Here is a 27608-nt window from a genome sequence, read left to right on the forward strand (position 1 = left end):
GGTTATATAAGGTTGTCAGAAAACGTTTAAATGTCGGGTTATATAAAGGGTATATTAAGAGTATAAAACGTTTACATAACCTTAAAAAACATTTTTTTATAATCTACTGCTCAGCAAACAAAAATGTTTCACAGAAAACGTTTACATGTCGGGTTATATAAAGGGTATAAAAACGTTTTAATAACATTCCAAAAACATTCTTGAAAACTTGATACAAAACATTCTAAACAGAATGTTATTTTGGGGTTGAGAAATTATTCTGCGAAAAATGTTTGCCCAAAATATTTTCAATAACGTTTTTAAAACATTTTCATGACCTTTATATAACCCGACATTTAAATGTTATATTAAAAGGTTTTGAAAAAACATTTTAAGAACATTTCTGTGTTTGCTGGGTTCAAATATTTTAACATAATGTTATTTAAGTATTGACACAATATTTGGCAAAAATGTTTGCAAAAATAGTTTACAATAACAATTTTTGAAAACATTTAAAAATATTGTTGTAGTGTGTTTTCATACAAAACGTTTTAAAAGTTATCATAACCTTTATATAACCCAACATTTTAAGACTGGTCTGCTGTATAAATCAAATAAGTGTTGGCAGACTTCAAAAAATTATTTTTCTTCAAACTTTGTGCATGGATGCACCTTGGGTCAAAGTCAACAGGAATGACATTCATGTCGCCTCTGCACCTTTGGTTGCCATGGCAACCGCCAAAATGTAAATTTGCCCAATTTTCAGCATTTTCAGCATTTTCCCATGTAGCAAAATGTAGAAATATCAGGTCAGATTTCAGGATGAAGGAAATAATGTTCAGTACCCTTCTTTTATACAGTGAATAAGATAGCCTTCCTCTCTATAAAAATCATGTAAACACAAACAAATCATTTTCAGAAGTGGGTGAAACCATTATGTAAAATAGGGGTGTTTTTCATTATTTTCGGCCATGCCAAAACTTGTGTTGGGAAAATTGATGTAACCCCCAAAGTAACACTTTTCTCACAATCATCTGCTCAGGGTAAGTAGATAAGATGTTGGTCTAGTAATATCATGAAAAAAAAGTTTTGGTAAATTTCATACGTGGGAGCAGTGTTGCCAGGAAAATGGCACAATTTTCAGTTTTTTAATTCAATATATTATGAAAAATAAGGGCTTTTATCCACCTAGGGGATGATGATGCATTTTTATGATATTAGTATGAAGACATTACCAACTGTAGTACATGACTATCAAGTATTTCTGCCTAAGTGTTGCCAGAAACCTCATTTTTTTGACGTTTGAGATTTTATTTACAATGGAAAATGCTGATTTTAACATGACAACTCTCTTGTTAATTTTATGCAACACTCTAGTATTGTTATTTGGATTAAGTGCTTGGTGTGATATGATTTGCATTGGATTCAACACCAGTGTTGCCAGTAGCGTTGCCTTTTCAGGTGCTGTTATAAAGTAATTTTCATACGTGGGAGCAGTGTTGCCAGAAAAATTGCACAATTTTCAGGTTTTTAATTTAATATTATGAAAAATAAGGCTTTTATCCACCTAGGGGATGATGATGCATTTTTATGATATTAGTATGAAGGCATTAGCAACTGTAGTGCATGAGTATCAAGTATTTCTACCTAAGTGTTGCCAGAAACCTCACTTTTTTGATGTTTGAGATTTTATTTACAATGGAAAATGCTGATTTTAACAGACAACTCTCTTGTTAATTTTATGCAACACTCTAGTATTGTGATTTGGATTAAGTGCATGGTGTGACATGATTTGCATTGGTTTCAACACCAGTGTTGCCAGTAGCTTTGCCTTTTCAGGTGCTGTTATAAAGTAATTTTCATACGTGCGAGCAGTGTTACCAGGAAAATTGCATAATTTTCAGTTTTTTAATTTAAAATATTATGAAAAAAGGGCTTTTATCCACCTAGAGATCATGATGCATTTGTATGATATTAGTATGAAGACATTACCAACTGTAGTGCATGAGTATCAAGTATTTCTGCCTAAATATTGCCAGAAACCTCACTTTTTTGACGTTTGAGATTTTATTTACAATGGACAATTCTGATTTTAACAGACAACTAACTCTCTTGTTAATTTTATGCAACACTCTAGTATTGTGATTTGGATTAAGTGTATGGTGTGACATGATTTGCATTGGTTTCAACACCAGTGTTGCCAGTAGCTTTGCCTTTTCAGGTGCTGTTATAAAGAAACAGCGAAACCAGTTTTACTAGTAACATTTTCTATTCAATGAAGTATAGCGTGAAGTATAGCGGCTCCTGAACTGCTATTATTCACATGTCAACAACAGTATTGCTAGAAAACCCACTTTCGTATTATTGAGGTTACATTTACTGTTTCAATTAAGTGTAGTATACTTTACTTTGCTCGCTGTGATTTCAACACCAGTGTTACTATATAGTAATCTTTTCAGTTTATTTGCGACGGCGAACCCGATGAGTTCGAATTTCAACCAGCCTAATCATGAATTTCTTGTGGCCAAGCGGTTAGGGTGAAGGTCTCGTAACCCTGAGGTCCTGGATTCAATTCCCAGGCGGGATCATTTTTTCTTCTTGTCTCCTTTATTATTTGAGAAGGCGAACCTGATGAATAACAATAATTATTTATATAATTCCCGTCGATCCTGCCACTGTTTTTCCGTGTAATATTTCTAAACTTGTAAAAACAAAGAGTCTGATCAAGCAAACTGTTTCAAAACTTAAGGAAATATGTATATACATCAACATCGACACCTGAACGTCCGTATATCAAGAAAATTGAAAGCTTTGTGGAAGGTTGTTCCTGTTTAGTTACAATCTTGTATCTTCGGTAATGTGAGTCATCAAATGAGATGAAAAAGGGTACCCTGCTGCATCATATCTAGTGTATGAATTGCTGCAACAGACATAGCTAACCATGTCACCTCTTTAGATTCTTCTGTAGCTTTCTCAATTGTTTCAAAATAGCTGAAAATGTTACTAACAACACAGGTGTTGAAATCACAGTGAGCAAAGTAAGGTATACTACACTTAATTTAAACAGTAAATTTAACCTCAATAATACAAAAGTGAGTTTTCTGGCAATACAGTTGTTGACATGTTAATAATAGCAGACCAGGACCCGCTATACTTCACGATTTGAAACAATTGGGTATACTATGTATACCAGTGCTGTTAACCTCCTTTTCTGTAAGTTTATCAGTAAGAGTGTCATTATCCTGTAAACTGACTTGAATAGACAATGTTACTAGCAACACTGGTTTCGCTGTTTCTTTATAACAGCACCTGAAAAGGCAAAGCTACTGGCAACACTGGTGTTGAAACCAATGCAAGTCATGTCACACCATGCACTTAATCCAAATGACAATACTGGAGTGTTGCATAAAATTAACAAGAGAGTTGTCTGTTAAAATCAGTATTTTCCATCATCAATAAAATCTCAAACGTAAAAAAAGTGAGGCTTCTGGCAACACTTAGGCAGAAATACTTGATACTCATGCACTACAGATGGTAATGTCTTCATACTAATATCATAAAAACATGCCCTAGGTGGATAAAAGCCTTATTTTTCATAATATATTAAATTAAAAACCTGAAAATTGTGCAATTTTCCTGGCAACACTGCTCCCACGTATGAAAATTACTTTATAACAGCACCTGAAAAGGCAACGCTACTGGCAACACTGGTGTTGAAACCAATGCAAATCATGTCACACCATGCACTTAATCCAAATGACAATACTGGAGTGTTGCATAAAATTAACAAGAGAGTTGTCTGTTAAAATCAGTATTTTCCATCATCAATAAAATCTCAAACGTCAAAAAAGTGAGGCTTCTGGCAACACTTAGGCAGAAATACTTGATACTCATGCACTACAGATGGTAATGTCTTCATACTAATATCATAAAAACATGCCCTAGGTGGATAAAAGCCTTATTTTTCATAATATATTAAATTAAAAACCTGAAAATTGTGCAATTTTCCTGGCAACACTGCTCCCACGTATGAAAATTACTTTATAACAGCACCTGAAATGGCAACGCTACTGGCAACACTGGTGTTGAAACCAATGCAAATCATGTCACACCATGCACTTAATCCAAATAACAATACTAGAGTGTTGCATAAAATTAACAAGAGAGTTGTCTGTTAAAATCAGCATTTTCCATTGTAAATAAAATCTCAAGCGTCAAAAAAGTGAGGTTTCTGGCAACACTTAGGTAGAAATACTTGATACTCATGCACTACAGTTGGTAATGTCTTCATACTAATATCATAAAATGCATCATCATCCCTAGGTGGATAAAAGCCCTTATTTTTCATAATATATTAAATTAAAAACTGAAAATTGTGCCATTTTTCTGGCAACACTGCTCCCACGTATGAAATTTACCAAAACTTTTTTTTCATGATATTACTAGACCAACATCTTATTTACCTACCCTGAACAGATAATTGTGAGAAAAGTGTTACTTTGGGGGTTACATCAATTTTCCCAACACAAGTTTTGGCATGGCCGAAAATAATGAAAAACACCCCTATTTTACATAATGGTTTCACCCACTTCTGAAAATGATTTGTTTGTGTTTACATGATTTTTATAGAGAGGAAGGATATCTTATTCACTGTATAAAAGAAGGGTACTGAACATTATTTCCTTCATCCTGAAATCTGACCTGATATTTCTACATTTTGCTACATGGGAAAATGTTGAAAATGCTGAAAATTGGGCAAATTTACATTTTCGCTGTTGCCATGGCAACCAAGGGTTTAGAGGCGATATGACTTTCACTCCTGTAGACTCTGACCCAAGGTGCATCCACACACAAAGTATTAAGAAAAATCATTTTTTGAAGTCTGCCAACATTTTTTGAAAATATCTGATTTTTACTGCATAGTGTTCTTAATGTTGATTAAACGTTTTTACCTAAACCAAAAGCCAAAATATAACTTATTTGAAACGTTTTTAAAACGTTTTTGTGTTTGCTGGGTTGTTGCGGTGAGTAACATGGGCAAATTTATTCGAGTCAGACGGATGATTCATGTACTTTTTATAGATCCTTTCTTTACGGCGGATAGAAGTCAGAATCGCGGGTGTAATCCATGGTTTGCGTGGAATACGACGACTGTGCCCAGTTTTGCATTTAGACCTGATAGGAAAGTGAACATTATAAATATTTGTGAATTTTAAAATAAATGCATTATACGCATCATCTGATGAATCAAAATCAAGGACAAGATTCCAATCAACAAGGTTAAGATGGTTCTGGAAGCTGTGCACTCTGTCTTGACTGAAAGCACGAGTAGGAGTAGGCCTGTCGGTGTGATAACTTATTGGGAGCGACTGAGTTATTTGATAAATCGGGAAATGATCAGTAATGTCTGCAATGATGACACCAGAATCAATTTTATGAGTAAGGATATTGGTAAAAATATTGTCGATTAATGAGGCGGATGTATTCAATTATAGGAAGCATGCCATGTTCATGGAAAATATAAAGAAATTCGTTAATACTTTGGTTATCTTCATGAAGTAATAAATCAAAGTTGAAATCACCTGAAATATAACATTGTTTTTATTTTCAATGGGCGCAAATTCGATAGTATCAACTAAAATGTTTTATATCCATGAAAGGAAAGTCTAGAATTCTTATATATGCACATAAAAATATATAGTTATTAACAATGAACATAATTTGGTTAATACTAGTTACATAATTCTTGTATTCAAATCTCAAATACTCATTAAGTTCCGGAATCATAACAAAGTAGGACTGAATGCTTTGCCAGATTTCACTACACTCTGTTTAACGATTAATGGTTTCTTTACATACCAAAATATATTTAATCAACTTTTCAGAAATAGGAGAAAAAAAGGGCGCAATGAGGGGCCTCTTTTTTTGGACACCCTGTACGTATGTATATCGAGGTGGAAACTGTGCACATGATGGTTTACACTTCAAACATTTTGCTGGCAAATCCAATGAAAAAGTAACTCACTACTTAAATTTTCGCCATCTGGGTCGAGGACTAGGATCACAAGTGTATTAGTCCACTGCTTTTCTCGAGAAACTGCTATTAGCACTTTTATGCATTTGAAAATGCTTATTTTGATGAAACCTCCATCTTATGGTTCCAGAGATATGGCCATTTTTAACACTTAAAAGTGTAAACAAGGTATCGTCTCTCTCGATCACATATACGAGCCACTGCTCAAAACAAAAACATCATCACTGATAGAGCAACCTTAATTTTACATCTAATGTAGTCTTAAAGGAATAATAAACAACCCAGCATCAGTCAAACTATTTAGATTCTGTCTAGACGTTGATCCACAAGCCTCAGCACACTTTACATGTTGCCATTGACCACTACGGCCTCACATCATTCCATAAACCATTTAACAACAAATCAGGGACTTTGCTGCTTCAAGAGCGCACACCCTAGACATTCCACAAATAAACATCGCAACCAGGATCAGCTCCCCGAGTTTCGTACGGGTTGCAACGAGATAATTAGCAGTAAGTTCCTTGTCCAGAGGAATTTCAAGCTAACTCAATTTTTCAACGAGAGCGTACTAGGCATTATTTCTAACTATTGTAATTAATTTATTGTATTTAATGTAAAGGCCACAATTCAAAAACTTGTTTTTATTTATTTTTGGTAGCCCTATAATATTTGGGTAGTCCTATGTGTAAATATATTTTCGCTTCAGTTTCATATATCGTTCTTGATGTAAAGTATGTATTATGCAAGGTGTTGTAAATTAAACAAAGTACTATGCCAGTGTTCGAACACTTTGAATTAAATGTAGAATGTAGAATTGACACTATTCCTCTGATCAAAGGTAAATCATGCAAATTTCGGTTTGTTTGCCGATGTATATATTATTACATAATTTTTGACATAATTTGTTTACAGTGTGCGGTAGTATCAACACGACTGTGATATTAAGTACCAACGAATCCTACGCCTTGGAAAACTTGAATTATGGTAACAACGCATACTGTCAATGGACATTTAACAGTACTGGTGAAAGATACATCTTGGTTCACTTTGAGACATTTAGACTTGAGGAATGTTGTGACTTTCTACAGTTTGGCACCTTGGAGGATTTTGATGCATACGGTATATACAGTGGGGCTAGGGTACCACAAGACCTCGTTATTGCTGATAGCTTCGTAATGGTGACATTTACTAGCGACGACAGCAAAACTGATTTGGGATATGCTATTACACTATCAGATCTCAACCCAGCAGGTATTTATGCCTCTTTGGTTATAAACAACATAAATTAGGGACACATACCTGAAAATCGCTTTGTGATATTGGGCACAGATGAACTGACACGATTTTCATTTCAGTATGAAAACCAAAAATAATTCCTTAATAATTACATGTACATTAAGAATACAGTAATGTAATTCCTTGACATTTGGTTTGGAGGCAAATACGAAGTCCTTTTTCTGTATACATGACACTTTTGTTTTATTCTATTCTATCAGATCTGATCACTTGTTCTGATGGTTCTGGAGTATATTTTGAAGATCGTATTTGTGATGGGTTTCTTGAATGCGATGATTCCATTGATGAACGATTCTGTCGTAAGTTATTCAGTTTACTTGGTAATTTTGTGTGTAGACTATACAGTTTGATTGCATTCCCACATAATATTTGATCACATTTATATCTGATTCATACTTTGGTACAAATTTGTGTTACAAGCTTCCGTACTTTCAGGAGGGAAGTTGGGAATATTGCCTCTTTAGCTCTATTCATGCTAGGACGGTTGTCATATTGCTTTCTGTAAAAACAAAAATATACACGTCCTTAAGAACACCTGCTGAATACAAAAAATGCTGTTCTGGGTAAACGGCGTTTAAAATTCTTGTTACCATTGCATCGGTCCTTTTAAATATTGAGAACATTCTTGAGGAATCATTTGAAATACTAGTTCACCCGTAGCTGTGAGAGTAATTTCGCACATATATTCCCCTCATATCAAGGATTCCACCCACCAAGTTTGAGTCTAATTGGACAAAGTTTGAAATTTGAACCCTCCGTGATGATCTTTGACCTCGGTTGACCTCAATTTTATTTCGGGCATGTATTCCCCTCGTATCAAGGATTCCACCCACCAAGTTTGAGCCCGATCGGAGAAAGTTTGAAATATGACCCCTCCATAATGACCTTTGACCTAGGTTGACCTCAAATTTTATTTCGCGCATATATTCCCCTCGTATCAAGGATTCCACCCACCAAGTTTGAGCCCGATCAGACAAAGTTTGAAATTTGAACCCTCCGTGATGACCTTTGACCTTGGTTGACCGCAATTTTATTTCGGGTATGTATTCCCCTCCTATCAAGGATTCCACTCACCAAGTTTGAGCCCGATCGGACAAAGTTTGAAATTTTGACCTTTCACCTTGACCTCCGATGACCTCGAAAACCACACGGTCAACATGCTTTTTCTGATACCTATCCATATCCGAAATATCGGATCGATGCGTCGAAGCACGGTGAAACGCATAGCCGGACAGACAGAGAGACAGACACACACACAGACTTCGCTCATTATTTTAGTATAGTAGATATGCTATAGAAGTGAATTGGCACCATTGTGAGAGTCGGTTATTATGTAATGAAAGTTGACCTTTGACCCCATTAAATTGCATATTTGGATAGAATTTCTTAATTAAAGACTGTGCATTTTGTCTTTTAAACCACATAATGTGTAAACAATACCATATACTTGATTACGTAACAACAATACCATAAAATCAATAGCCTAGCGACACTGCCAAATCACGCAAAAAGGCGGGCTTCTTAAATCATATCAAAGGCAATTCCGAGAGCAGCCAAAGTACATGATGCATATAAATTTAGCTAGGACACAACATTATTCTGCAAAAATGGCAATAATGAAAAAGCAGTTATTACAAATGACATTAATTATCTCCAAAATTAGATTTACACGAAACTGACTAGTCACACATGAGAGCTGGTACGATGATTACTGATGCAAATCAAACAATAATCTGCGCAGGTGGGATGAGCAATACAGCATGTTAAAAATGTATAAAATGGCAAAAAGTCATTTAAATATTACAAATATGCTATATAAATAGAATATTAATAATTTTTTGTGGATGATCTTAAAATCAAATGAACAGAAAATTTAAGAAAAATCTCATTGAAACGATGAGCTCTCCCTCTGTACCACTATTTTTTGTGTAAATGTAACAATAATAGAATAACTGTTATATTTTAATCACGGTTACGAATATTTTCTAACTGGTAAAATATAAATTTTACATTTTTTCATCAGTTCCCTGTGTTGATGTCCCACCAGAGTGTACATCGTTGCTATCATACAACCAGACATATTTCCCTAATGGTTTATCTTCTACTCGGGAAGAAGCATTGGGATTATTCTTCGATACAGAGGATTGTCATGCCAATGCAACATGGCTGCTCTGTTCTATAATATTCCCAGAATGCCAAGGAGAGGCAAGTACTGCTTCACCGTGTCGTCAACAATGCCTGGATATTGTTGATAGCTGCCCCTACCAATTTGAAGACTTATTGGATGATTGTGATTCATTCCCTGCCGACAAGGAAGTATTATGTTCACTTCCAGAAGGAGGTGAGTTAGCAAGTTAGCGGTGATTTAGACCAGCATTTCGTCGTGCAATTTGAAAGGTCAGATGAAAGCCTACTATGTAAACAGTGGGCACCATTAACATGATACTCCATACGAGGGTCATTCAAAAAGTTCTACCTCCATCGTATGTGCAATAATGTGGTAAATAAGTAGAATGTACTATAATGAAAGACAGAGATAAAAAGACTAAATCGCGTCTGACGTCAGGGCAAAGGCACACCGTGATTGGTTGCCGACCTGCGCAGTGTAGCATTTTCTGTCTAGTTGTCAGAGTTTTAGACGCAAACTAGTCTTTTTATCTCTGTCTTTTATGATAAGCACGCCTTCTCACATACCAACTGCATTTTGTATCTCATTCTTAATTACAATGTAGTCAATGAGTCCATTTAGTAAATGAAAAGAACTCCGCAGACCTTGGACAAAATTGACTTTTTATGTTGACACTAAGTTTAGTAGCATTATTAAACACTTAACACTAAATATACTACAAATAGTGAATTTTAAAATGATTTTTAGTAATCAACCCTATTTGACCCCTGCATGACCTTGAACTCAAAACCTGTGTACACCCCATAGACACTAGCGAAAATGTCGATGCATATGTGTCAGTTGTATCTCTATACCATGTAATCTGCAGGAAAAGATTTGAAGGTATTTGGTTATGTAACAGAAATACCCCCTTAATGACCTTTGACCTCAAGTCTGTCTAGGCCCTATAGACCCCCTTAATGACCTTTGACCTCAAGTCTGTCTAGGCCATATAGACCCCGGCTATAGCCTAGGTCAATGTCCAAATCTCATTACTGTATCATCTAATCTATACGAAAAGAAACATTTTTGGTAAAAATCCAACTGGACAAACTTTAGAGTTTTGCCCATTTTGACCCGAAAACAGACAGACTCCCTGTCCCATGTTTAAGCATTATCTGATTACAATTCAATACTCACCTAACGCTAGAGCTATTTTGGGATTATTCTAATGAACACAACCAGGGTTAGCGGTGACCTGCTGAGTCCAGGGGTCCAAATTGGCAAATAAAGGGGTCCAGGCATCTAATTCTACACAGACGATTCAAATCACGGGGATTTGCCAAATCAAGGAGCCCTGGACACCAGAAAGGGAAGTTGGGAGATGAAAAGATTAGAAAGAAAAGAAAGCGTGAGGAGAGAGGGGGAGAGAGGGGAGAGGGAGGGTAGTGAGACATGATGTTTTGCAAGTCTTGAGTCTTTTTTTGGGGTCACATTAATATGGACCAGTATAACATTAAATTTGGGTTTGGACATGTTGCAGAGTGTAGACCTATCCTGACTAGTAAAACCTAATTATTACGATCAGACACATAAGTAAGAGGGCGCTTGACCAGTGTTCCATAAAACTGACTTATCCAGCCTTTATTGCAATATAAGAGTGTCAGTATGATTGAGCACCCATTATTATCACTCACATATTATATTAAAATCAAATTTAGTGCATTGATGACCTTAAAATGATCTCGGATGACCTTCAAATGCATGTACTAAATTTCATTAAAATCACCTGACAATAAAATATGACATTTGTGACCTTGAAATGACCTTCATCATATTTTGTATCATATCGACATCACATATATTTATTTTCATTCAAATTGGACACACTTTAGAACTTTATCACTTTTGCCCCAAAACAGCCCCTCCCCATTAAGCCAAATCTGATTATAATCCTATATGCACCCAATGCTATAGTCATGTTGACGTTATTCTGATGATCACAGCACTTAATATGCAGCAAATAGTGAATTTTAAGGTTATTTTCAGTAATCAATCCAATTTAACCCCTGTTTGACCTAACTACTGAAATACAAGAGTCCAGCCGAAGCTCGGTTGTACTAATTAAAAACAAGCCTGTTTGGCCGAATCGTCATAATAATTATGTAATGTATTGTAGGATAAGCTATTTCTAAATATTTAACTCCAACTACCTGCGAACATGGAGCTGCATGTTTAAAGCTCACTGAATTTTTGAACGTAATGAATTACAAGTCTAGAAGTAACAAAATAATGCGTGATTTATTTATTATGAGTGCTACAAGTTTTTTTGTTTTTTTCATTCAGGTAGCGACGAATATTACACAATTTTGGATTACCATCGAATAATATATAATTTGTGTTTATCCATGGTAATAAAAGAATTTTAGTTTGAAATTGCTAGACAGATTGTATAGTGTTATTCATCATGTTCATTTGCGGTGTTTTTGTGTGTGTTTTTTAAACATTTCTCAGGGACGTTGATAACGGTGATTACTCAGGTTGGTTTATCGTTTTTGGAGACAGAATACTTGATCAAACATCAAATGAGGAGCAAGTAAGAGATTTTGACGCTGCCATCATACATCGAGATTTTAAAGGCCATCTAGATAAATTTCATCAAGACATTGCATTGTTACATCTAAGTGAGCCAGTTACATTTACTGATTTTGTTCGACCAATTTGCCTAACAAAAACTTGGCAAGAGATAGATTCGTTTGAAGAATGTTGGGTTGCAGGATGGGGCCGTTACAATGTCTCCGGTAAGCATAAATGTGTGCGATTCCGGTAAGCTTAAATGTGTGCGATTCCGGTAAGCATACATGTGTGCGAATCCGGTAAGCATAAATGTGTGCGATTCCGGTAAGCTTAAATGTGTGCGATTCCGGTAAGCATACATGTGTGCGATTCCGGTAAGCATATGTGTGTGTGCGATTCCGGTAAGCATAAATGTGTGCGATTCCGGTAAGCATAAATGTGTGCGATTCATTTAAGCATAAATGTGTGCGATTCCGGTAAGCATATAAATGTGTGCGATTCCGGTAAGCATAAATGTGTGCGATTCATTTAAGCATAAATGTGTGCGATTCCGGTAAGCATAAATGTGTGCGATTCCGGTAAGCATATGTGTGTGCGATTCCGGTAAGCATAAATTACTGAAAATATAAATAGAATGTCGTATGAAATCATGTTTCTTCTAGTCAGTTTCGAGATATAATTGCGCTTATTATAACGTGACTATTATTTTCTGTCATTTTAGATCTACAATCAAGAGCTACCCAGATGTGATATTCATGTGACTTATAATTAATTTGCACCCTTTTTTGCATGTGTTTTCCATTGCAGATTATGTTGCTTCAAATATCTTGCAAGAAGCTAAAGCACCATTGCTGTCCCAGAAAGATTGTCGTGATTATTACATAGATAATGGTAGCCCAGATTTAGCACCACCTGATACAGAGATATGTTCTGGTTATTTTGGTGGTGGGCCAAGTACTTGTAAGGTAAGTCAAGCCCCAAGAAACTCCTATTACCTGATTAGTATAAAATTAAGCAGATCCGGCCTTAATTAAGGATTCAGTTCAAAATCCATGTCAACCAATGTTTAATACCACGAGTTGTTAGAATAGACCCTCTTTATTACTGCTGGGGGTTGAAGATAGTACAAACTATACATTTTAAAATCCTTGTCGTCAGACGAGTAATTTGATATCTCTTCAACAAGATCAAAATTTTTTTGAGTTTTACGTGGTGACATTTCGTGACCTCTAGCGAAAAATGTACCCTACAATTTGAGCCCACTACCCCCTAGCAGTGCTTTAGAGGGTTTATGTTAACCCCTCATGGTATCAAAGATTGATTGACATGGGTGTTGAACCCAAGCATTTTTCAAAACCCCTTGCTCCTAGACTAAGACTAATAACTATGTGGTGGTTGATCAATCGCTGACTTTAACTTGGCATATTGGATTGTTTTGCTACCTTGTAGTCCAGGCCCTAGCTAGAACCCGGCCTACACCGGATAGGGCAGAGATTTTGACACTTGATTTGGGTTATTGGACCTTTGAGGTTAAAGAATCACGGAGGTGCTTTTGCGAAAGCGGCTGCGAATTCGAGAAATCCAAGATGGCCGCCGCCGGCCATTTTGAAAATTTTAAATTTTAGTTTTCACTCAATATTCATGTGTAATACATCATTCCATAGGTTTTTGCATACAAGGAATCAATTTCTGACATTATTTTTATGATTGAAGGTCAATATAACATGTTTACATTCAAAATGGCCGCCAAATGGTTGCCAAAAGATGGGGTTTTCATTAAAATGTATTTAGAATTCAACATTTTAAGTTATTTGATGTTAAAAATAACCATGGGTTGCTGATATTATGGTGACAACAAAGCACAAGTCGTCTATGTCATTTCTGTCATCTCCTGGATATGTTTAAAAATCAAAATGGCTGCCAAAATGGCCGCCAAAATCGTCTTTTTCATTAAAATGTGTTACAGGAGCATTATAAAGTACCAGATTTACAAGGAAATGGTGCCAAACATTGTGTTCTTTTGTATTCAAAGTATCTCTCTGGTAAAGGGGTAACAATATGACATCGGCATCAATTAATATCATCTCATGGGCATGTAAACATTCAAAATGGCCGCCAAAATGGCTGCAAAAACATGATTTTTCATTAAAATGGTATTTAAAACAGTATTTTAATAGATGTTGTGTTAAATATTTCCATGGAACGCTGATATAATGTTAAAGGGGTATTTCTATCCAAATTTCTTCCTGCTCATGTGTTTTTACATTCATGAAAGAAGCTTAAATCCAAAATTTCATGTAAATCGGACATTCCGTTGGCGAATTATGGACTATAACATATATTTCAATAGTCCATAGGATTGTGTGTTATACTTTCGTTGGCGACAGAATAAAATTCAAAATCGAACATTTTGGCCGGTTTCTCTGGAAAGGGAATATATTTGCAAGATTCCTTTTGCACATGATCATTGTGCACCTAGTATATAAGGGGTCCCGTTGGTACGAGCATGTCGGCAAGATCATTTTATGACAGAATGTTAACCATATGCCATGAAGCTGAAGAAATGACATCATCTCCTAGAAAAAACTGGTATCTTGTATGTTGGTGTAACAGTCATTTAAAAGAATATATTTTGGTGGCCAAGTTGAATTTTAAACATGCCCAATTGCCCATAAGTCCATGCTGTTTTCCTATTACTGCTATGCTATAATGATTATGTGGGAAAATACTCTCCTCTTATGGCACCATCCCCTTGAAAACCAGATACCTAGTGTTGCTGTAACAGATTTTGATGAAAAAAATAATATTTTGGTGGCCATTTTGGGAGTCATTTTTAATTCCTTGAACTTGCCCATGGGATAATTTTGAATGACATATTTTACCCCTCTGCCACAAAGATACTTTTGGATCTCGAAGAAAGCACTCATGTGGCGCCATTTCCTTGAAAATCAGATAAATTACATGTTGTTGAGACATAATATTATCAATTTAAAAACTATTTGCATGGTCATTTTGGAAAAAAAAAGAAAGGAAAGAAAGCACTATTGTTGCAAATAATACATTAGGTAAATTGTAAGTTGCTGCATATCTTTAATTGAAAACAAATACCTATATTTTTGGGGCCATTTTGGCAGTTTTTTAAATGTCAAGCATGGAAATGGCATAATATTCTATGTTTTTAAAACATGAAGTTTATTGCAGCCATCTTTAATTTGAGCTTTGTTGTTAAAGGGCCATTTCGCGAACCTTTGTCCGACCCCCACTTCACACCAAGCTTTTTGAGATTTTCACCAACAGGACCCCTTATATATGGAGACCGGGGCAGGTTGGCCCACCTTGTGTTTCTGGGTATTTTTGTAGGTGTTGATATGGAATTATTGGGGTGTTAAAAAGTTATCCATGTCATGTAAAATATACATATAAAATTTTATGATCATACTCCTTTTAGTTCCGGATTTATCAAGGAAAACGATTATTTCGCATGTAAAGTGAACTTTTTTGGTTTCAGAAAATATCGCATTTCCTCAACATATTAATACGCGTACGGTGATAGTTTAATTCTAACATGATTAATTGGAAGGTGTGGGTCTTGCCTAAAATGCCATATAGTTGAAAGCTGTCCATCCTGTTTCTGTTCTGCGGAATTTGATGGAAAAACGAAAAATAGACTATGGGGTACCACCGGTAGGTTGGCCCACTTGCGCTGGGACAGGTTGGTCCCCTTTGCGTTTATGGGCAAGAACTATGCATACTTTCTCAATTTTTCACCCATTTCGTGTCAAATGAAGCAAAATACAATTTACACAAAAAATCTATGTTGTCGTCCTATTTGAGCACTTTTTGACTAGAAATACCAATTTTTCAATATCATATTTTTTTTATAATTGGGAATTTGTACAAAAAAAAGTAATTCATCACTCAGAATAGTTAATAATGAACAAAAAAGACAATTATAATTGTTGTCCACAGCCTTTCAATTTCTCGTTATGGGTTTTTATAAGATGATTGGTTAACGTTATTTCCTTGATTTTAGCTATTTCCTCAAGAATGACCCATGATGGCGCAAAATGAATTTCATTTGTTGACAGATAATGTCTTGGAACTATAATAGGTATTATCTTACTGCAGTTGTAAATTTATAATGTTTCATTGGAAAGAAATATGGCAATAACACACGGTAAATTGTGCATAGAAGCCAACCTGCCCCGTGTGGTGGGCCAACCTTCCCCGGCCTGGTTAATTTTCATTTCGCTCTCTCCTACAACTACCATAAGTCACAGAGCCATATAAATTCGTTAGCATTTACCTAGAGTTAACAGTTCTCAAGTATCAAATTGAGAGCCTCCTAACCCACAAACTGAGCTCTCCAGACGAGTGGGAAAAAAGGGGGCCAACCTGCCCCGGTCTCCCTTACTAGGTGCATAATGATCCTGTGCAAAAGGAATCTTGCAAATTTATTTTATAAATTTATAATTTATATCTAGAGAAACCGGCCGAAATGTTCGATTTTGAATTTCATTCTGTCGCCAACAAAAGGTATCACACACAATCCTATGGACCATTGAAATATATGTTATAGCCCACAATTCGCCAACTGAATGTCCGATTTGGATTTAAGTTTCTTTCATGAATGTAAAAACACATGAGCAGGAAGAAATTTGGATAGAAATACCACTTTAACATTATATCAGCGTTCCATGAAAATATTTAACACAACATCTATTAAAATGCTGTTTTAAATAACATTTTAATGAAAAAATCTTGTTTTTGGAGCCATTTTGGCGCCATTTTGAATGTTTACATGCCCATGAGATAATATTAATTGATGCCGATGTCATATTGTTACCCCTTTACCAGAGAGATACTTTGAATACAAAAGAACACAATGTTTGACACCATTTCCTTGTCAATCTGGTACTTTATATGCTCCTGTAACACATTTTAATGAAAAAGACTATTTTGGCGGCCATTTTGATTTTCAAAACATATCCAGGAGATGATAGAAATGACATAGACGACTTGTGCTTTGTTGTCACCATAATATCAGCAACCCATGGTTATTTTTAACATCAAGTAACTTAAAATGTTGAATTCTAAATACATTTTAATGAAAACCCCATCTTTTGGCAACCATTTGGCGGCCATTTTGAATGTAAACATGTTATACTGACCTTCAATCATAAAAATAATGTCAGAAATTGATCCCTTGTATGCAAAAACCTATAGAATGATGTATTACACATGAATATTGAGTGAAAACTAAAATTTAAAATTTTCAAAATGGCCGCCGGCGGCCATCTTGGATTTCTCGAATTCGCAGCCGCTTTCGCAAAAGCACCTCCGTGATTCTTTAACCTCAAAGGTCCAATAACCCAAATCAAGTGTCAAAATCTCTGCCCTATCCGGTGTAGGCCGGGTTCTAGCTAGGGCCAGGACTACTTGGGAGCATTTGTAAAATTTCCGTTATGCTGAAGATATTTACTCTACTGACCTCTTTCCAAAGTGGCAGCTGACGTGGTAACTACAATTTGAAATATTACAAGACAATAAATGGTCCCATATATAAAATCACACATTAAATTACACATTTGGTGCGTATTGCAATCATAAACCAAGCATCATGATCATATATTAACCGTAGACAAGTCGGGTGGAGCTGACAACAAGCTGTACATGCAAGCCAGACAAAATGTCAGACATCGTGAATTATCCATTTTGTAAATCTTGTGTTGCCATCTAACCTATGATCTAACAAGAACTCATGGTCATGTGACGAGTCTCAGATCGAGATGTGCAGGCGCAACTCCTTTGACCTTTACTCCAAGGAAAAGCTCCTTCTGGGGTTCTGTGGCATTTAAAGAGTAAAGTTTTCCCCCAGAAACGTGTTGACATCACCAACTTTCCGAAAGTAAGAGTACTATAAAACCATTTCGATATTGAGTTAACCTTACAGCATGATAATAGCCCTATGGTTCTATATCATGAGGACATAGCAGCTAAATAAAGCCAACTATAGCCTGGATATCACAAGATATATATAGGTCTTTTAATGTCGTTATTTGTTCGGAATATTAAAACAAACCGAGCAAATCATTGCTAAGTGGAACTTCCCACCCCTGAATTTCAAGTCTTGAATCTGATGAATATATGAATAAAACTTGGATATTTTTTCAGTAACATAGCTTGTCCAAAAAATGGCAAATTCCAAGCCGAGATTGAAAATGATCTTCAAACTAACTGTTCAATTAGCAGCCGACGTTTTGAATCCTGCACACAATAAATCACTTGTTCATTTTGATAGGGAGACAGCGGTGGTCCTTTGGCTTGCCGTGACAGTGAAGATAATCGATGGCATCTTGTTGGAATCAACAGTAAGGGCGTGGAGTGTGGCGAATTATTGCCTTCTTTGTTTACCAGAGTTTCCAGATTCCATTCGTTTATTGAATCTACCATCAGACAATATGAAGGTAACTACTATAGTTGAAATGTTAGCAGCTAATCCTCCGTTTATTCATGCTATTCAATTACCGTCATTTAGGTTGTGCATCCACGTACATGTGATTCAAGCTGTTGTATCGCATATTAAGCGCAAACAGGGCACAGGAGCAGGACATAACGATAATAGAGACATTGCGATTTCCAAACGTAGACATTAGACGTACGTTGATCTATTCAAACCACTCTCCTGTATCAAAGCGAGGTCACGTTTTTAGCTATTTTTGAAGATATTCCACGAGCAAAATCGACGTAGATACATCGTTGAAAATGCACAAAATGTGTCCATTTCACATTATGTTAAAGACAGTCAAAAATAATGAGCATACGATTTATTATTATGATCCTTTTTGTTTGTAACAAATCATTATAATAAACTATAATATTTGCGGAGTACAAAAAACAATTAAGTTTAATCAGCATGTTAAGTCAAAATTTTAGTCAAAATCAAAAGCGGCCTGTTTAAATTAGGCAGAGACTCAGCTTACTGTTAATTTTTCAATCACTCTGCCCTCTATCGACTTAGATTAGATTAGATCAAATATTATAGGCTTTATTCCAGCTGACTTGTTCTCCTTCGTGACGAATGAGCACAATCCAATTTGGAACCGAAACTAGCAATAAAAGTAAGTGAAAACGTACGTTCCACGTGCTGCGTTTGGAAGAACTCAATCTGTCTATTATCATTCAGTGGACGTGAGTTTAATATGGAAGTCAAATCAATTTTCCCAAAGACTCCCACGACACAAAGACTTAAAAATGCGCGACACACTGTAACACATATATCTACAATCTTTGGAATACTCCCATAAATCCGTCTCGAAAACACGTTTACCTTTCTGTTATATAGTAACAACAAACCAGTCAGTCCCATCACTAATTACAGACATTACCATTTCATATTGCAGCACTTTCTGGGGGAATTTGTCAAATTCCTGAAATGATGTCAACTCCATTTAGCAACAGGGTTGCCATGATGTAATCCAGTGGTCACGTGCTGTTATCTGGGGACCCCAAGATAATAATAGATCTGACTGTCTTTGTTAGTGTAATTACCCTGAGGGTTTTGCCAAACATTTTCACATTTTGGTCCAAAGATATTTTACGTTCATGTATTTTGCATTACTAATAATCATAGACTGCGGGAGTAACAACATAACGGGCATTTGTTTTAACGAGCCATACGCCTTGGAATACTAGAATTATGGTGATAATGCATGCTGTCAATGGACATTCAACACTACTCAAGGAAGATACATCTTGTTGTAATTTTCTATTGTTTGGCATGGCACATCGCTGTATGTTGATGCATATCGTTATGAATTCGGCAGAGTGACGAATCGAGAATTTGAGCAAATTGAGTTTTTGTATGCCTATGATTATGTTTCAGGTTATCTTTTATTTCCACCAAAACTTAATGGTAAATCTTACTCACCGACGTTTTTATTGAAAATTTGATTTGGACGAATCGCGCCTAAGTGCGATAAATGAATTCGGCAGAGAGACGAAAGTACTTAGCTGTACAAATCATGTTGATCTATAGTACTATATAGCGGGAAACCCCGAATTTTCTATATTACACGTCCTATACTAATATATTTGATACCAACGTATAGCTGTAGGTATCTTCTATCCAGTGATACCAACATAAGTACAAACATTCCCCAAATGATATTGCTGTGGTTTAATAATGTGAGTGCGCGCCCGTGAAATCGGAAAATCCCGGAAAATCATACGCAAAATATAGGCCAATATTGTTATTTTTGCTTTAAAATCCTCAAGTCTTTGCTAAATATTACAGGGATGACTTATATAGCAAGTTAAGTCTACATAGCCTTAGAACAACCAGTATTTTCTACACAAAAGCCCCAAATCAAGAATGCGTTTACAGGTAGTTGAATGCGTATTCGACCTCTCTCTGCGCAATGGTAGAGACATTTTGGATACAGCATAAAGCCGAATAAAGCGATTTGAAGGATATATCAGAACATGCAAGTATTGCCAATAATTCTACTATAATATACATTTCAAATGAGTGCTCACAAATGTTCGTAATTTTTAGAAGGACCAATGGAATAGTACCAAGATTTTCAAACGCCGTTTAATCAGAACAGAAATTTCGGGCATTCGGCACTCTGCCGTGTTCATAACAGATTATGGTAGATACAGTGGGAATAACTTTTAGTAAAGGTGCCATTTACTAGCGACGGCAGTGTAAATTATTCGGGATTCGTTATATTACACTGTCAGATGTCCAACCAGCAGGTAGAGTTGTTCTGTGTTGTGTATGCACATATGCACATGGGACGTTATGGTGTGTATATATCTGTGGATTTAATTCAACAGTCGACACCCCCCCCCCCGACTCCCGAAAGCAGCTCTGCACCGGCCTTGTGGCGCCGAATTTTTATAGGGTTAATTAACTGATTAATTGTCGATTTAAGCGCCTACTCCAAATGGGCAAAGTCAAAACATTCGCGCGCTTAATAATCATGAAGCCGTTTAGACAAAATTCCTTGTTTATGATCAAAATTGTTGACGCTCCGGGCGCAATTTGGTCTGGTAAAGCCATTATATGAATGGTTCGGTAAGTTTCCACTTCAAGAATGGAGTCCCGTATAATCCTTGTCCCAGAAGCCACAACCCTGGGGCCGGATTTACCACGAAGATAAGAGGATCTGGGTCAAGAGCTGCGAACTAATGGATGTAGGGGCAAAATTATAGCCTATGTCGTCGGCTGTATTCCATAGTGGCGTATAGTGATTTTTGGTCATTTTTTTGAAAATTGGCACATATGTTTTTAATGATGTTCTCTTTCATTTTTTCTAAGTCTCATCAGTCATAATTAGCTAATTAATTAGTAATTAATTAATTCAATGTGGCGTATAGTTACAAAGTGACATTTTTTGTATTCCATAGTGGCGTATCGACCATACGCCACTTTTTATACACATTTTATAATTATGAAATATCGGCAAAAATGAAAAACATCGTATGTCATAGTGGCGTACGCGTATCGGACCTATACGCCACTATGGAATACGAACGACGAAAAGTAACGCCATAGGGATTACACGGCGACCGAGGTGGCGTACGGTTAACGTAAGGTTAGGGTATTGCGTTTTGTTCGTTTTCCGTAGTGACGTATAGTTTTATTGTCAGTTTGCCAGCAATAGTATGTATTTATTTCTTTTGAAAAATATATAATAATAAAATCTATTTAGTTTACTACAGAAATTTCACATCATTTACAAAATATAATGAATGTCTGATTTACACAACTCGATTTTAAATTGGCATTTCTTCAAACCCGATTTTCTCGAAAAGTTGTTTATTCGCGGCGCCCCACTATACGCCACTATGGAATACGGACGACGATGTGTGCATATGATATTGACGACATTAAAAAGTCATCGACCTAATTTTTGACAATTTAAGCTACAAAGTTTTCGCGCGCTTCGCCTTTGAGTACCGGCTTTGATCTTGCGTGTAAACAGATCAGTTTTTTTAGTCAACCTACGAGATTTAATACCACGTGCACTAGACCATGCACTGATGTCGCTCTCTGTAGATTGTTTGTGTATATCTTTACTGGTATAATCACGATAACAAGTCGTCTCCCTGTCTCTCTTAACTTAAATATATCGTGAACGATCATGTAATACGCCTTGTCGGTGGCTCTAACAACACCGAGGGCCGAGTTGAAGTTTTTCGTAATTATGACTGGGGTACAGTCTGCGATGACCTCTGGAGTGCAAAGAATGCAATAGTAGTGTGCCGCCAACTAGGACTTTCCTTTGGAAACGCCCAAGCATTTGGTAGTGCTGCCTTTGGACAGGGTTCTGGGCCGATTTGGCTAGATAATGTTGAGTGTACAGGATCAGAAAGTAGACTGGATGACTGCAATCATAACGGATGGGGACGCCACAATTGTCAACACAGTGAAGACGCCGGTGTTCGTTGTGTTGATTGTAAGTAATTATTTGAACATGTTCACTATGATAGAGTCATGTTGCGCGGCTACGCATGTTTAGTGTTTGCTTTCGGTCATGTCGGTGAAAGAAGCTCAAGCCAAAGAACTACGACTGCCACCGTTTTATGTGTAGGGGTGATCTACTGCATGGCATACTACGGGTCTGAGGTTCGATTCCCTGGGTACCAAGTGACTTCTTTGTTCATCTTTTCCCCGTTTTCATTTCTTCTTTCCCTTGCGATAGCAAAAAATCCCATGGGCATAGGGCTAATGTATGGGCTATTTTTATACTCGAGGTAGATTCACGCATATTTATATCATGTATATCAGAGGGTGTGTTTAGCTGTGTAATCAACCTTCATGTACTGCTCATCCCGGTGAGTCGAGATGGGTATCACGCCGCGTAAAAAGAGTAGCCTAGTTTTTCACCAGCAAGCGAAGTAAGCGCGTACATCGTTTAGGGTTTCAAAAACGTCAAAAACAGAAAAAGAGGTATGTTTGAAAGAATGTCGGACACGAAACATCAAAACTGCAAACTAATAACCGTTTGTGGCTGCAACAATTTGTATTGAGGTGCTATGCAAAATAACTTTTGCATGCTTTATGTGCTCTCATTGGCTCCGCAACTCGCATTGTTATATAACTGGGCTCCAAGTTCGTTTTACAATATATAGGGCCTATTGTAATAGTTTAACAGCTTTGGTGTGTTGCTTTTTGTTTCAGAACCCAGGCCTAGGGCAGAGGTGACAGAAGATAACAAAAAAATGGCAAATCAAATAATATTGCTGCATGAGGGTAGTAGTACAGCTTATCTAAAACTTAAAATTATATAATCCAAAATGTCTACGCTTTTATTTCCTGAAATCAGAATTATTAGACTTAAGAAAACAAGCAGTAAAGCTTATGGTTATCTTTATTCATATCGTCGTGATTTTAACATACAGAGGAATATCAATTACATAGCAGTACGTTATATATCCATTAAACAATTTGTCCTATTTTAGCTGAAATAATAACCACATTTTACCAAACTAAACTACCCAAAAGTCATCATTCATTTATTCACCTGAAGATCGCCTTAGCGTGAAGACCGTGTAGTGAAATGTTATAAAATATGTGTTTATATTTTAAATAAATACCTAAATACATAAGTAGATGAATAAGAAAATAAAAACAGTTAGAATAATACAATGCTTGGTGGTTGTCATTTCGTGGTGTAATAATTCAGGGATTAATGTCGGTATCAGTTCCCAAAAAAAACCAGACCCTTTTGGTAATTCCCGAATGCATTTTCATAATGCATTTGCGCAATGACGATCTGCGCAGTGCGCATGTATGAAGACGTACTTTGCAAATCATTCAATGCACGCTTTTTCAAAAACTTGAAAAAGTAGCGCTATCGGACAGAGTTTCCTTTGCATTATAATTCATCGTTTCATGGTTTTAATATGAAATTCAACGTTTGTTTGGAACCTAGCATCACTGCGCGGTCGCACTTACGAACTTACACAGGCTTAATTTGAGATTGAGCAGGACAAAGACAAGGCAACCTCACCCACATATTCCGGTTCATAACGGCCTTGTCTGTAAACAGGTATGCAACTTTAGGTGCATAGTGAGAACAATAAATGGTTGACTTTTGGGCGGAGAAAGGAATTGATATGGCAAATCGTCATCTGAAACCTAGAAGGTGGAGTTCATATAACAGAGATGGCCCTTCTCTTCTCGAATAGCTCTGACACTTAGACGTGCACCCGAGCACAGGGTTGGCTCCTCTGTACAAAGGACCATCAGCTGTACATTATCTCCGAACCACGAGATGTCATTCATACACTACCTATGTCTGCATGTGCTAAGCTGTGTATGGACGTGAGAAGAAATTATACCGTTACAATCTGTATTGCTTTACAATTAGATAAATTAACTGATAAACTAACCTCCGGTAAAAATGAAAGGATTATAGGACCATTTCGGGATAATAAATGCATTCGCGTCCCACGGCAAGCCGAAGATTGACTCGAATCCACGTAGAACGTATTATCCCACAGCCATCTCACCCTCATCTGCTGGTTCACCGAAGGGACCAACATAAACCACCAGATCCGCGTGTGCGGTTGAACTGTGTAACTTGTGTAACAGTCGAGGTTGGACACGCGTCACGTAATGTACGAGGGTGTCAAAAGGATGGTGCAGTAATCAAAGAGCTTTTAATAGAAATAGAGTCGCAATAGATTATATAATCTTTTGTTCTTTTGATGCCGATTAGAAGTTGCGACAGGCTATTCATAAAAGTGGTACCATTGTTTCGAAGAAAGGGGTTCCGCCATTAAATTGGTCACTGATCCGGCATCATATTAACGCTCTACACAACAGGCGGGTATCAATAAGTGACCACACTACAGTCATGTGTAAGGGCAGTCATGTGTAAAGTGGTACCATTGTACTCATGTATCACAAATGTGTGCTTGTGTGGGTCTGAAGACTATAAGGAGGCTTTAGCTGTCGACGCAATCATCTTTACCACCCACCTGATGATAGGCGTTTCATTTAAATAAATTGAATGCTCTTGGTGATCGATTACACATTAGAATGTATGAAGGCTGCCATGTCCAGTCCATATATCTATATTACACTATAATGGTAATCGCTATACGTATACATGTAAATATAAGTATAGGCCTAGGTTGTTTTTAAGAAATTTCCATTTTAATTTAATGTAATTTAATTTAATTTTATTTTAAGAAGGAGATTGGTATAGAAATAGTGGCGTGCCCAAAGAGGGGCGAGGGGCAGATTCACCTCTGTAAGAAGTCTTGGGAGGGGAGGAGGGAGGAAGAAGGGAGGAGGGGATATGGAGAATGGGAGAGGGCTGGAGGAAGGCAGAAATAAAAAGATATAATAAAGACAAGTAGATAAATAGAAATATAAGAAAAATGATGGGAATGAGAGAGGGAGGGTGAGAGGGGACAATGAGAGCGAGGGAGTGATAAAGACAGTGTAGGTCTAGGAAAGAATAAGTACAGAGAAGGAAAAAGAAAGGAATGATGAATACATTTAATAATAATTATTAGGCCTATATAATAACTAAACGCATAACAGCACTGGGCAGCCATTCGACGATGTCAATGCCTTTATTCGTTACGTAATTAAAACGCCCAGTCAGCTGTATTTCACACCTATCAAACACAACTCACCCAATTTCGCAAACTGGACGTCGAATGTACACTCTCATGAATATTGATTGGCAACATTTTCCAATATGTCAGCGTTCTAATAGGAAACAATAGAACAATAGACCCTGCAGAGCGTTGGCAGTAATTATATGTACCCCGGGTGGTGAATTGTAGGGGGGGGGGGGCAAAGATTTTTGGACAGGCCGAAATGGGGCGGCCAAGAGGGGCGCCGCATCGATTTTTGGCATATATATTTGGGTACTGTTTCTATATTACGCCTAAAAAGGTGTAAAAAGATGTTAGGAAACGTTCAACTATACAAAAGTTTCTGCTCCCATAATAGACAATATCCATTTTAGGCAATTATTGGTAGACCATTTTGAGAATTCACCACCGCGGGGGTGTCTTACACATAATTATTGCACAGCCCATAGCAAAATTACTATATAGACCCGCTTGAAATAGTTATTATTTACAAATGGAGCAAAACAATACTCCACTGGAGTTTACGAACTCCATCGGATTAAGAATGAAACAATATTTCACAACATACTACATTATTTGGGCTTTACATTTCAAAATCACGTGTAACCCAATGGGGAATAAAAATCTTGATCAGATCGTGTCCTATATCGTCTGTTGTATAACCCATTTCATTTTACTTGCACAATGTGTGACAGTGGCGCTGTATCTTATGGTTTAGGTACATTAAAGCGCGGTGGCACTGCATACCTTACCATGTACAGTGTAACCCTGTATGAGTAAGGGCGTAGACCACCAAATAACTTCTCCTAAAAATCACATTTTTTACCAAGCGTTTTCTACCCCACGTGACAATATTTTTCACTTTTACGTCATCCCTGTATTAATTAAGGACTGAATTTTAATTTAAGCTTTAATTTTGGTTAACTTTACAGATTCAGTTTTTATTAAAAATGTCGAAAAGCGACGCCGCTATTTCAACGCCAAAACCAGCATTAAATTCGATTTGTATAATTTAATAGCTATTTTAGTCATTAATAGGTAAGCATGCCAACCTCACGAAGAACATGGTCCCTAAGGACACCACATTGTCTCCAGTAGCCATACTTTTCACCGGAACTCACCACCATTGTACCCTTAATTTAATGCGCCCGTAAGTGGCACGATGTGACCTTGAATTTGATATTAAAGGGCCTACCAAAAATAATAAGGCTTGTAATTCCAAGGGGGTGTCTTCCTAGTTGAAAGTATACGGGGATGTGCCACGATTTTAGGGTACATTTTCAACGATTCTGGAATATTGATGGGTGGGTTTCTAATACAGAACAATACTCCAAACTGGACGAAAGTGCCCTCAATTTTTGGTGCTTTTTGGTGTTTTGGTGAAAATATCGGTATACTGATGGGTAGCAAAAACATCAAAAATAGGTATCGAGAAAGTTCAAAGTCATACAAGCATACGAGCATATAAATGTCTACGTGGCATATTCCCGTACCAAGTTTTCGAAGATTTAGGGAGCTATGTTATAATGTTGAATTTTAATATTCGAAGAGCAAATCGACAAAGATCTCTTTTAGAAAATATCTGTGAGTGTCCCTTTAAAAATAGAGAAGCGCGTGATCGCGTGATTCTACTCCAAAATGAAAAACACCTATTGTCGTTTTCATGTGAACCGAATCAAATAATAATTAGCATTTAACCCTCGTCTTAAGGGTCATATATATTCGACGTAGCATATTCGTTCAACAAGTATTTGTTATTTAATCTATTTAATTAATTTTGATCTCCTAACGAATGTGTGTTGGCAGAACATTAATTATGTGATGTCGAAAGTCTGGTGTAAAGTTATTATCATGTTTGTCATCAAAAATTAGTTCGACGTTAAACGAAATAAAATGGGAATATAACGTTTTGTGTTTGCTGCATGATTCCCATTTGGGTTATTGCCATTAGCTGTGTTAGCTGTAAGTCAAACTAGTAAACTGGTCAAG

At 36.6% G+C, this 27608-nt stretch overlaps 1 protein-coding gene across 1 annotated transcript in view; it reads left to right on the top strand.

Moving 5' to 3' along the window:
- Positions 1-18477, top strand: part of LOC140154622 (enteropeptidase-like) — a 31549-nt gene extending 13072 nt beyond the window's left edge. The window contains exons 11-16 of the mRNA XM_072177193.1: positions 6926-7264; positions 7510-7608; positions 9333-9650; positions 11957-12217; positions 12801-12958; positions 18295-18477. Of these exons, the coding sequence (XP_072033294.1) occupies positions 6926-7264; positions 7510-7608; positions 9333-9650; positions 11957-12217; positions 12801-12958; positions 18295-18477 (1358 nt within the window). The remainder of the gene's footprint in view (positions 1-6925; positions 7265-7509; positions 7609-9332; positions 9651-11956; positions 12218-12800; positions 12959-18294) is intronic.
- The last annotated feature ends 9131 nt before the right edge of the window (positions 18478-27608 follow it).

The sequence above is a fragment of the Amphiura filiformis genome, chromosome 1 (assembly GCF_039555335.1).
Source record: "Amphiura filiformis chromosome 1, Afil_fr2py, whole genome shotgun sequence".
Lineage (NCBI taxonomy): Eukaryota > Metazoa > Echinodermata > Ophiuroidea > Amphilepidida > Amphiuridae > Amphiura > Amphiura filiformis.